The sequence below is a fragment of the Protopterus annectens genome, chromosome 7.part0 (assembly GCF_019279795.1).
Source record: "Protopterus annectens isolate FY-2018-M chromosome 7.part0, PAN1.0, whole genome shotgun sequence".
NCBI lineage: Eukaryota > Metazoa > Chordata > Ceratodontiformes > Protopteridae > Protopterus > Protopterus annectens.
In genome coordinates, this window is record NC_056739.1 from 374,898,892 (window position 1) to 374,912,743 (window position 13,852).

The 13,852-nt window shown below is 37.1% G+C and overlaps 1 protein-coding gene across 2 annotated transcripts in view; it reads right to left on the reverse strand.

Moving 5' to 3' along the window:
- Window positions 1-13,852, reverse strand: part of MOV10 (Mov10 RISC complex RNA helicase) — an 892,455-nt gene that overhangs the window by 338,117 nt on the left and 540,486 nt on the right. For both annotated transcript variants that reach the window (XM_044076939.1, XM_044076940.1), the window contains exon 9: window positions 10,212-10,388. In XM_044076939.1, coding sequence (XP_043932874.1) covers window positions 10,212-10,388 — 177 coding nt within the window. The remainder of the gene's footprint in view (window positions 1-10,211; window positions 10,389-13,852) is intronic.

The window sequence follows — 13,852 nt, forward strand, 5'->3', positions numbered from 1 at the left end:
TGTTGCAATTGTAGTCTGCCACAATGTTCTCCTCTGATGGTATGTATGATGCCTGCAGAGTCAGAGAATACTGAGACACTAGTGTAAAAATAATAAAAGTGCCAAACCAGCACAGCCGATAATATATAACAAAAGTTTTTTTGCTTTTTTTTTTCTAATACTGAGACACTCCCAAGCTATCACTGCCAATGACACAGTGGGTAACACCTTGTACCCCTTGTTTCTTGAGGTATCACATCACTGTAGTGTTGTCAGATGCCACTAGAAAAGGACCCAGATTCCAAAGCTCGTGAAGCATTGAACTTGAGGACCTTGACAAATGTATTTAGAAAAGAAAGGACCAATGCTGGTCTCTACAACTGCTCTTTTTTGGGAACTAAGAAAATTTTGGAGTAGCAACCTCTTATTCTTTCCAAAGGAGGGACTAGTTCTATGGCCTCTGCATCCAGAATTTATAAAGAATAGGAGGAAGTAACAAGCTTGGTCCGAAGAATAAGAGGAACCCAACCCCACTGGAGGAGGATGGTCTTTCCACTGCCATCTGTAACCCCCCGAAAGTAATGTTTCACATCCATTTGTCAGAAAATGCTGAAGGCCAGGCTGCCATTTTGACAGTCAGCTTAAGAGATGAGGCAACTGACAGGGGATTTGATAAAAATGGTTGCTGCACCTCAGCATAGCCATAAGTAGAAACCAGAATATCCTATTTAGGAAAAAAAACTTCTTATTTGGCTTGGTGGAGATGTCATCTTGCGGTTTCTTCTTTTTTGCCTTGGTTCTGATTTGGTTGGACTTCTGTTTGTTAGGCTGCTAAAATTTGTCTTGATTAAAGCAGGAGAACCTGGAAATATGAAACATTTTCAACATTCCTTTTATCAATTTACTGCTTTCATCCCAGTGTTAAAGATCTGATTGGCTGCTGTACCAAGCAAACAATCAGACTCAGAAGGAGAATTCAAAATCTCATTTCTGAACTCATCAGAAAATTTCTGGTAGTGCAACCAAGCATATCACCTAATTACCACAGACTATGCTGCACTTCTAGAAATAAAATCTGCCCCCTCCAACACACTATTTAAAATATCTTTTATTGAGAAACAGTGGAGACAATATCTAACAAACCTTTTGCTCTGCAAACAACAATGTAGCAAACTTATCTAAACTGTACATGCATCTCAACAAACTTCAGCATAAAACATTGGTAGTTAAACACTTTAAAACTATCACACTGGACTGTGCTAGCTTCTTTCCCAGAGATTCTAGCCACTTGCCTAGTTTAACTTGAGGGACTGGGTTAGAAGAAGACATGGTCTTCTCATTAGCAAATGTCACTGATGATGTTGAAGGAAGGTCTGCAGACGAAGAGGCTTGGAGGCCAGGCAAAGCTGGGAATACCCTAAATTTAACACTTTCTTAGGCAAAGACAGTACAAAGAGGGGAACTACAAAGCTCTCTTGAAGACATCCTCCAACTCTGGAATTAATGGAGGAACAGTCTCAATGTTTGGAGCCTCAACTCCGAGAGATCATAAATGCTGTTAATCTTAGGAGCAGATAAAAATAGTTCCCAGCTAAATACATCTCTAAATCTACTCAACATTTTTGGAAAAAGAAAACATCTGTTTGGATACTTGCACCTGTTCATCATCAGAGGAACCTGACTAATCTGACTTAGAGAGATCATAACCCTCAGACAGGATCCCCTTGAAAAAGGATGTCCTTAGTAGGCTGACTGACGATGGAAGTACCTGCTTTATATATAACATGGGTATGCACCCTGCAATAAACTGAGTGAACAATGGATCTCGCTATAGCCACAGCAACCATCTCAGATGAGCTACAAGAGCTCAGAATTTAAAACTGCTGTTGGACTGCACTGATTTGTGTATTTTCCACATTTAAGGTTTGGACATTTCCATTACTTTTTGATTTTGGTATTTTATTACATTTGCTGTATTTTAAAAATTGTTTTACTGCAACGTCTTTTTTCCTTTACGTCTTAAGAGTTATTGGCTAGGGTCAGTTAGGAAACATTTGTTATGCATTTATTGACTGAAAAAGAATTTAATCCAACTAATTAGTGGGAGGAGCTGAGAAACAGTCCTCAGCTACATGAGCTCTGAGTTTAAAACTGCTGTTTAACTACACTGATTTTTGACAGCCCACCTGCCCAATTCTTGTGCATTTAAACATGGTGCCTTTTTAGCTGCCCACCCCTACTGTAAATTATAGTCTGCAAGACCCTTCTAGTGCTATGGCTACTGGCCACTGATAGCTCAAACTAAGACAGTCGCATTAGACTCTTAAAATTGAAGTTAGCTTTTCTAGTGCACACTGCAATTTTTTATAGTACTAGTATGAACTGCGTATTTTTTCTTTTCTGAATTTTTCCTTGTTTTAACCAAAATTCAATTGTTTGCATTTTTAACATGGTCTGGAACATTAGTCTTGTAGTATCCCTCACAGTACTGGGAGAATTGTGAATAGTTTCTGCTAGATCTGAGCCTAATTTATTTCATTTCTATTGCTTTTTACTGTTTGCATTTTACTTAGTCGGGGGGAGCTCATATAGTAAGAGCATTGTGAAATGCTACAGGATCTGAGCCTCATTTATTACAATTCTACTGTATTTTCTTCTGTTTGTATTTCACTCTACCTGAGGACCTTAGTCTTGTTTTATATTATCACTCAATAGTGAGTGCCTTGTGAACTGCTGAAGGATCTGAACCTTATTTATTTAATTTCTACAGTTTTTTTTTACTGTTTGTATTTTACTTGGTCTGGGAATCTTAGTCTAGTAGTATCCACTCACAATAGTGAGAGAATTGTGAATTGTTGCAGGATCTGAGCGTTGTATATATTACACACGCACAGACACACACACCATTTTTACAGTTTCCAGATTCAGTTCCACTCTAACTCATCTCCTATATCCTGTGCTGGGCTGTGTAGTAATGGTTTGCAGTGCCCTGCAAAGAAGTAGGCAACTAAAATAATATCTAGCTGAGTGTACAGCAGCTAATTTTCCTGCTGAGAAGCATTACCTAAACAGTGTTTTAGATCAATCCTAGACCAATCATCCCAGCCCAAAAACTTCAAACCCTGATAGCACCACCCCTCATAGACCACAAAAAAGAGGATCCACTGTCATAGATGTGCATTTTCCCATGGTTTCTGTAGCCAGCCTGGTTTAAATGGGTATCCTGAGACAATGTAGCAATTATCTCAGGTTTACTGACAACCACCTCATTCTTAAGCAAACGGACAATATGTGAGAGTTGTAATTACACCGTCTTTGGAGGCAAAGCTCTTGCATACAGACACTGGTATCCCCAAACAGGTTTTCAGTAACACAGTACACCTACCATGGTTGGATCAGACATAAAAACTCACATATACTCTAGTTATTAAATGCAATCTACCCAGACCTCAAAGACCTCTGCATATACCATCCTTAGTAACCTCCCAAACACTCTACAAAGACTCACCAGGACACACACAACCACATCTCACAATATCTCAACATCTAGTTCCTTAAGGCAAACTGCCACACAACACAACATATTGATCAGTGGATACACTATTGTGAGACATACTCATGACCCCTCATAGGTCTGACCAAGGAGACAAATACTGTTAGTTGCCTATCTGGGCATGGTTCTGCCAAGACACTGAACCACAAATACATGGACTATGACAGAGTCATAATGGTATGACCTTAGATGTACCTCCCTGGACTATTTGAAGAGAGACACAATACAGCTTTCAGACTGTGTGTCCCAGGTATGTATGAGCCTAGCATTGAGGCAGCATTCTACCTTCTCCAAGGATACCACAATATAAATACAAGATTGACTTTAACAACTGGCTTAGTTACTGGTGTCATTGTAAGGGGGTCCAACATTTGTCAGCTTGATAGGACATGATCAACAAGCCACGTTGCGTTGCCAGGGACAGTCTATACCTGTCTCCACTGGACTTTCAGATATTGGCCAAAACATTATCCACCCCTATAGTGCCTTTTTTAGGCAATGCCAAAACTGATAAACCTTTCAATGCAGTACATTCTACATAAGATATAAACTAAACGTGTTACTGCTCAATGCTAGGAGTCTCAACATGAAACTCCACTCACTGGAAGCGCTCCACACTCTGGACATCTGTGCAGTTACTGAGATATGGTTTAAAGCCATGGAAGGGACCCATGCAGTACAAGGCTATAATACCTTCCACACATTTAGACCAGCTACCGTACAAGAAGGGACAAGAGGTGGAGGTATATCAAATCTACATAAAAATTAAGCACACCTCAAGACTGGTCAAGTCAATATGACATGCTTGAGCTACTCCATATCCAACTAACCTTAGGTAAGGTTCAACACTATATCCTTGCTAGTTATACGTCTTTAACCCAGGATAACCATACCATATACTTGAATGTACTGGAGTTGATCACAATTCAGCCCAACACCATATCCATGGATGATTTTAACTATTCCACCATAAACTGAGATACATACACAGCCACTAACATGCGGGATCAGAGATGCCTGGATTTTGTCAATCCAAACACCCTGAAGCAGCTAGTCTGCACAACTACTAGGGGTGCAAATATCCTGGACCTGTATTCACAAATATGAGGGAACACTGCACCCCACCTTGTATAATGTCCTCAATGGCCAGCATAGATCATAAAAAGGTCACTCTTGAAATAAATATAAAGGCTGAACTTCCAGCAAACCTTAAAAACTTAAACAGCTTTTCCATGGCTAGCTACCTCCTATTAAGCGATAGCATAGCTAAATTCCAAGCCCCGCCAAACTCAGGGAACATAGTGGCCTATGTGGAAGTGTTTAGAGAAACCCTATACAAGTATGTAAAATAGCTGCATAGAAACAGCAGTATAAAACAAAAATAAACATAGGACAAACTCCAAAAGCAAGCCCCCTTGGTGAACTCCCAGTATAAAGAGGTTGTACAACAATAGAAAGGAAATCTTGCACAAAAACAGGAAAGGCTATGCCCAAATGATTAAAAAAAACACCATCATCAGTCTCAAGAAGCAACTCTGGGATTAATCAAGTCCACCAATGCCAACTTTGAGGCAGAAATAGACTGTCTGGCTAAAGATAACCATAAGGCATTTTTCAGTTAGGCATGATGCCTTAAAATGGTACACTCAACAGTGTGCTGAACTAATAGTAAATGAACTTCCGATACAGAAAAGGGGGATATAGCCAATTTTCTGGCTGATAAATTTAGCTCCTATTTCATCACCCTATCACCCCCGAGTTCCCCTGCCAGGATATCCCCAATATAATTTCTCCCCAACTATCACTAAAGAACAGGTCCTCATGGCACTCTCCAGAGTTAATAACACTGCATGAGTGGGTCCTGATAATATCCCAGGATGTCTCCCAAATAACTTGAAGCATGATCTGTCAGGTCTACTAGAATCTCTATTCAACCACAGCCTGTAGACAGGCCTCATCCTTGTGGGAATGGAGAAATGCAAAGGTCATCCCTCAACACAAAAGTGGGCCATCAACAGGCCCAGTGAACTATAGACCCATAAGTTTGACTAGTCTTATATGAAAGGCCAAGAAATAATTATTGCGGACCTGATAAACAAAGGCACAGGAGAGTTTCAAACACTGGACCTATCTCAGTTCAGTTTCGTCAAGGGCAGATCATGCTTACTAAACTTGGTAGACTTCAAGAAGGTCACTAGAGCCATGGATGACGGCAAAAAGGTACATATTGCCTACCTTAACCCTCCAAAGGCAGTTGACACAATACATCACTCAGATATTATAGATAAATTCACAGATGTAGGCATAAATCCTTACATCATACGATGGACAGCCAAATGGCTCACAGAACATATGAAATTAGAGTGAGGGAATCCATCTTTACCAAGAGGCCTGTTACTTTTGTTGCTCCACAGGGCTTGGTACTGGCACCTCTTCTGTTTAGATTATAGTTCTCTGAAGTCTAGGCAAATGTACAGGGCCTTCCAAATCTGTTGACAACTACAAGTTGGGTGTAATTACTGAATCCCAAATATGTAGATATCCTTCAGGTGGGTCTGACATACAAATAACTGGTGCCAGAAGCAAGGCCTAAAACTGTTTATTTAAAAAAGTAATTATACCCTTTGGGAAGGCAACCAACCCTGAAAACTGCAACACTCATAACACTCCCCTAACCCAGGTTGATAGTAACCTGAACTATGATCAGCATGTGTCCATGGCAGTGAGAAAATCTTTCAATATGGCCCAACTTGTAAGTAAGGTCATGGCATCCAGGTCTAAGGAAATCCTAGTCCCACTACAGTCAGCCCTTATTAGATCAATAAACAAGTACAATGACCAGGTAGTTGCAACAGCTGGAGTGGCCACAGAATACAGGATGTAAATAATATGTCCTATACAGACCTCCTCAAAGCCCTGTCCCTGTACTTGGTCTTCTACAGACTGCTGAGAGACAATCAATGCCTAACTTACAAGACATTGTCCAGTCCAGCCTTGATGGATCTGCTTCACATTCACAAAACAAACAGCACTAGAATTACCCAATCTAAAGAGCTAAACCTCATCTCTAACAAAATAACATGTTGGAGGGACAGGTATGGGTCTCAAAGATTACCCCATCTATTGAAACAGGCTCCCCCATTCACGTGAAATAGAGCACTTCCCTAAGCCTATTCAAATTCAATTTGGACCAATGGACATCAATCGCAAATTAACCCCGGCTTGTTGCCTGTGGCCCATATGGACAGAGGCAGTTTGCAGGTACCCTAAGGCAAAGGCATATACTAAAGCCATTCTAGCCCATGAGAATTAATAATTGGGAATATCATTCAATTAATGTTTTGGCTTAAAAAAGCTCTAGGGCCATTAACCTAGCACCCCCTATGATCCTATGAAAAAAGACAGACTGCTGTCCCATCACCTCCTAGATCTTTCTTCTCTTTTTGGAATACTCTACACTACTGGAAGAATACTCTGTAGGAAAGTATCAATACTGGCAACAGATTCTAAACCCCTAAATTCCTTTGCACCTAAAGGGTTTGGTTCTCTCATACCTGCAGATGATATGTACACAGCCCCAGAGGAGGTGTCCAACTCTTGTGTCACATACAGTTGTGATATTACAACCACACCAGGTTACCTGCAGGTAACGGAAGGTGAACGGTCCAATAGCATGCCCAAAGCTAAGGCTACTGTGGAATCAGAAGACATATGCTGAGACATATTTTTTGATATATTCTTTCATTTTTTAGGTGCAGATGGGGAAGATGGTGGGGATGGGGGGGGGGGGGGCATGGATGAATGGATCCAGACTGGGGCAAAAACTTGCCAGATCAATAATAAGTACTCATTACATGATAAGCCAGGTACAAAAAGGACAAATCCCACTAAATTCCCACTAAATAGCAAAATTATATCCATTTCTATATAAAAACTATACTACTGTATCATGTAAAAAAGACAGCAATTTCAGCACCACAACACAAAGTATAATTAACACACCAACACAGACCCCCAATATAAATAAAGGCTATTTTCAGCCTTACATAAATAGAAATATCTACAAATAGTCATAGACCAGGAATTAAATTTAATATTAAGTAAAATTCCTGCCAGAAATGTTACCCAAATAATGTCTCCAAAATCGCAATTAAATGCAAAACATCTTTTAAAATAATGTAAATGTGTTCTAGGATTGCAAATAATTATAGCCCAAAGAAAAAAAATAAAAGAAGCTTTTAGTCAATGGAAGCAACAGCCACAGATAAGTCATGGTTCTAGCTGCAAAAGGCCATGAGAGGAACAGCAATAAAATGGCCTTAATGCAGAAATTCAGTTTAATATTCAGAAATAGCCATAAGACAGTTTTTAAAGGGGTTAAACCCACATAGAAACCAAGAAAGAGTTTAAAATTAATAGTAGAAGACATACTGTAAGATAAATCACCCTAAAGAATAAATCAAATTTTCACAAGAAAAAATAAGTGGATCGGCATAATATTCTATCCAAGCAATTATAGAAAAAGACAGAGGGAGGAAATAAAGCCCAAAAAAGAGTTTCTTATGAGCTCTGCAGCTGAAATCACACACAGAGAGAAGCAATAACCTAATAGACCCTTCTCTGACTGGCACATGAAAACTGAAAGGGCTCTCTCAGAGAGTATGAAGGGCTTATCTTGGTCCTGCCAGGTAATTCACCATCAAAGACAGACAGTGGAAGGAGATCCGAGTTGTGACAGACTGCCAGAAGGATAGCAGGGCACTACTACCCCATATGCCAGTAAAGCAGTGTGTTTCTTCAACACTGATCCAAACAGACAACCCAGCAACAAACAGTACAAGAACAAAGTAATTCGGTAACCCCACATGAAAACAGATGTCTACCTTAAAGCTCATTCATTGAGAGGAAAATTCTTACCTGCTAACTGGGGCCTAACAGAGTAGAGGTCAAAACTGTAATTAGAAGAGCTAGAGTAATAGTCTGAACCCAGATATAAAAAGTGATTAATATCAATCTTTTGCACTTTCATCTTGTTGTATATTGTTCACACACGAACAGCCATCTGCAGCTTAGCATATCAGATTGTCAAGCTATACCTCAGTTTTTTCATGCCAAAACAAGAATCACAGATATAAAAAATAAAAATTTTCCTGATTCCTATCTATAATTACCAAAGTTTCAAAACTTTGATCTTCATATGGCAGAGACCATATGATCAAAGTTTTGAAACTTAAAAATGGTTTAAAATTGACGGAACAGGAAATTTCTTTTTCCCCTCACTGCAGTGCAATCTTGGAGCTGGTATATTTAATTGGCAGGGAATGTTGAGGTCAAGGGGGGCTTAAACGTAAAAAAAAAGGTTTGATTTCTTACACACACACACACATTTTATATATATATATATATATATATATATATATATATATATATATATATATATATATAGGTCTACTTCTAAATTTTGAAGTGTCAAAACCTCAAATTTCTTATGTTTGAGACCATAAAATTTATGTTTTTAAACTTCGAAATTTAAATAAAAAAATAAAAACAAGAAAATCTTTTTTTACATTTTTGCAGAGGGGCAGGCCCCCTGCACCCCCCCCCCCACAGCAAATGCTAATGAAATATATCAAGTCTGAGATTGCACTACAGTGAGGAAGATAATAAATATACCATTCCGCTCTGTATGGCGATCTCTATTTAAAAGGTTTGAAGTTTCAAGACTACGATCTTATGGTCTCGGCCATAAGACATTCAAAGTTTTGAAACTTCAAAATTTAGAAGAAGGCCCGTGTGTATGTGTATGTATGTATGTATGTATGCATATATATATATATATATATATATATATATATATAGATATGAACATTTTAACGGCAACCATCATACTCGGAGCACACTAAGAAAACCTCATCTTTTACAAACCTTGGGTTAACAGTCTCCCTCAAATTAGCTAAAAAGTTTGTTTTAGTGACACTGCCAGTAGCAGAAGCTCCCAACAAATAAAGACAAACTGTTGCTGCATTTTTTTTTTATCGGTTGTTCATATAATTGCAAAACACAGCTCAGTGAAACATGGTTGTGCTGAAGTTAAGCTGGATAGGAGTAAATGCCTCCCCCAAAACCATAGTCACCCTCAGTTATATAAATTTTCCCAAATGTTCTAAAAAGTTAGTATACAATATTTCCTCATAGTTGGGGTTTCTTTGAATGGCTTAAGTAGAACAGATTTAGTGAAACTAGTCTCAAAAGCTACTTCTGATCATTTGTTCTCCCTCGTTTTACTTATGCTGTTCTAGAAAACAAATTTGCACCTTATAGAGTTGTCTCTTCAAAAATCTAATGCTTGCATTTAGTTTATAAACAATATATCTTGTTTAATGAGTCTTAAAGCGTTCTTTGGTTTTCATTAAATGTAGTAAAATTTCTCAATGGAAGAATTCATTTATTTATTGCAGATCATGTGTGATGCTTGATGTAGCCCTCTCAGGCTATGAAGCAAACCTGTTCACATGATCAAGGGAAGCAAAGTTATATGGCAAAGGGATATTAAAAAAAAAAAATCACACTCGTGTCTCATTTCATTCTAGAAAAAAAAATACTTCAAACATACAACACAAATTTGTAAGAAAAATCAAACGGAAGACAATCAATTAAAGGAGGGTAAACCTTTTCTTACTTCAGTTTTTTATCAGGCGATAGAATACATTTTCCATAAGAAAAGGATGGAAAAAGGACATCATTCAGTTTATTCATTTTCACCATTTCTGCAGCTCGATGTTGCAGTCTTAGAGGTAAACGATTAAAGGTAAACTCTACATCAAATTTCATGTTGTCTACAAATGTTGATAACAGGCTGAAAAAAATAAAATGAAAGTAGGCTGTTAATGTCAAAAACAATAACATTATCTAGAAATTATACTTTCTTAGAAAAATATTTTTCACGGTACAATGAGATTATGAAGTTATCTGCTGGTGTGGTGAGTCAAGTCAATGCCCCTTCTGCAATAGCTCACCACAATAAATGTATTCTTGGGATACTTTAAGGGGCCAGAGTAAGTAACACTGAGCTAGGAGTAAAAGTGACAATAAGAATACCTAAATTATCAAAACCATCACTCTAAGCCCTGTTAATAAACTGGTTTGTAAGAATCATCACTACTGGATACAGTATAAAAAGTTTCAATTTCACATAATAAAAAATGTACATTAATACAAAACAAAAACTTAAAATTAAACAGCCTAATAAAAATTACCATAAGTTGGCAGCATTAGCTACATATAATAACTTTCTTTAACCAGGGGTGAGGGCAAGAAAAATAAACATCTTGTGTTAACTTCTCTTAAAATACATGTAAAATATAGTAGTAATACCTTGTCAGTAGTTAAATGAAATGTTAAACACACACATTTTATATATATATATATATATATATATATATATATATATATATATAAACACATTAACATAAAACTCTTTACATAGTTGTCTACATCAATTCCTGTTATATACTTTAATAATGACATTAAACAGCCATAAGCTGATCATAGATCAACAGTTCTCTGCTGCGTTCAATTGTATCCCACAATTAAATGCATTCTATGGTTCTATGGTTTGTTTTTTATCTTGGTAGCACAGCATTTGTTTACAGCACAAAAGCAACAGTATTTATAAATTCTGTAAATGAAGGTATAATCTCACTTTTCCAGTTCACTGTAGTAACTTTCCTGGCTACTATTAATAAGCTCCAGAGAAGTGGGAATTGAGACTTTGATAAACATCCAGGAATTAGAGCATTTAATAACACCAGTTAGTATGACATTATTACACCTCGGTCTTTGCAGAAAACATTGAACTTTTCCCCCAAAGATACAGATTTTAAAACTTTGCAATCGTAGACCTTATACTGCTAATGTGCTTTACAGAGTTTACACCTCCACACAATACCTTCCTTTTTTGTATATGACATTAACTTTAGGTGAAGTGATAAATCTATGCTAAACTTCCAAGAGAATAAGCTCCAAAATAAAGAAGTGTTTTTTATGAGGGTATTCAAATCATTTGTACGTAATGTAGCTAATGTTCAGCTACTCATTTGGAGATCATAATCTTGATAGTGATCTTGTTACAAAATCTATAGCTCCTAATTAATTTATACATTTTGTATAAATATGATCACCTGTCCCAGCACTTGTTTCAAGATACTTTTTTTTTGGGGGGGGGGGGGTATTCTTTTTAAATTTTATCTGCTATTAAGTAAACTTCAAAGTTTAAAAAATATCTACTCGTTTGTACAGTAAGCCAGTTTTCCATATCATAATCATCCATTAAACAGACTCTCATCATTTGATTCCAATAACTCAACTCAAGCTTAACATCTTTGTAAAGGTCGGAATGTCTATATATTCTGGTGTAAATACTATAAGGAATAAAATGAAATGCCATGCTTTTACTTCTAGACATCTATATAAAATGTTGCTAAATGTTTTTAATATCTTATTTAAGTAGAACTGATTGGATTATTGTTTTTTTTTTTAAATAAATATTTAATAACCACTACATATTATTCATGATTTGTGCATGCTGTACAGAGTAGTTTTTGCTGCTGTTGCTTAACCAGAACTTCAAACAAATGTTGTTAAATTGTTTAGTGTACTGTTTACATGGCGGTAAATAAGATATCTGTACCCATCCATCCTCAACCCCTTTTTTCCCATTTTGCACATGCATTCAGGGTGTCAATTCCACAGTGACAATCATCTTGAGCCAAGGTTTACACCACCAGGTGGCTAGCCCTGCAGCAGTAGTTCATTCACACTTTCGCACACACACTCTCACCTACAGCCAGTTTAGAGTGTCTAATCCACCTACTGCTTATCTTTGGAATGTGGTAGGAAACCTGAGGAAATCCATGTGAACACGGAGAGGACATTCAGACTCTGCACAGAAGGCACCCCAACTGAGATTCGAACAGAAGAACCTCTTGCTGTGAGGTGACAATGCTAACCATTGCACCACTGCGGCCACTCAAAGAAGATATCTGTATAATGTATATTATTACTGGGTGAAACTTCCATTTTGATTAAAATTAATCTAGTTTCCATACAAAAGAATAACTTGTTTTATTTATTTTTCTAATATAGTCTGAAATATTTTTATAATTTATTATTGCTAGTTATTAACAATTGCAAGAGTAACCCTCTAAATAGTTAATCTCTTCACCATCCCATTTAAACTAGTTTATATCAAGTCCATCCACCTACAACCCACTTTTTCCCACTTTTGCACATGGGGTAGGGGTATCACTTCAACAGTGACAGTCTAGGGCCAATGTTCATACTGCCAGCTAACTAGCCCTGCAAATAATTCGCTAATTAGTAAAGTGTTAGTTTTAATCTCATGGAACAGTAGCTCTAACTTCAATTCAAAAATATTTAATGATTTTTTTTTTTTTTTTTTTTTTTACATTAGTGCAGAATCAATGTTATATATATATATTTGTATACATACACACACACACACATATATATATATATATATATATATATATATATATATATATACACACATACACACACACACACACACACACAGGTTCATAAGTAGATACTAGGCACACACAGTACAGGAGACCATTCAGAAGCCTAGCCCAAATTCCAAATTGCCTCAAAGTCATGTCCGGTTAAATGATTTAAGCGTGCTTAATAGTGCTTGCTAACAACCGTGTTCTATTCTGGCAAGCTACCAAAGGACCAAAAGACAATGCCATTAAACAATACTAAAATGATATGAGAGGTTACCAGTTTTAGCTTTCTGCCCACTGTGCTAACTTCTGTCAAGTTGCCAACAAACTGAAGAATGATGCCAGTAAAACAACGAGTCCTAGAAATGAGAAAGTGTCAGCCTAATGCCCACTGTACCACATTCCTGGAGATGCACTCAGAGTATGACATTAAACAATGACTATCCAATACGAGGTTAGAAATTAACAGCTTACTGTCCCATTGGATATCTCTTACCTTATTTACTCAAATATTCTGGACAAAGCCAAAAATGATGGAGGTACAAAAGCCGAAAACCAGGGGCAATTTTAAAATATGACTAATTGGCTTAAAAAAGTTACATGAACAACAGGTTTTGAACCGATACGCAGTTTCTGAAAAATAAGTATGAAACTCTAATGTCTGCATTAATGATTGATCATTATCCTCTGTGATTTAATATAACATCAAAAATTTTATGAGAGACCTAGCAAAAATGTTAGGCAATATCACAAATAGGTTTCAAAATCACAGACAGTCAAGAGATATGGTCACAGT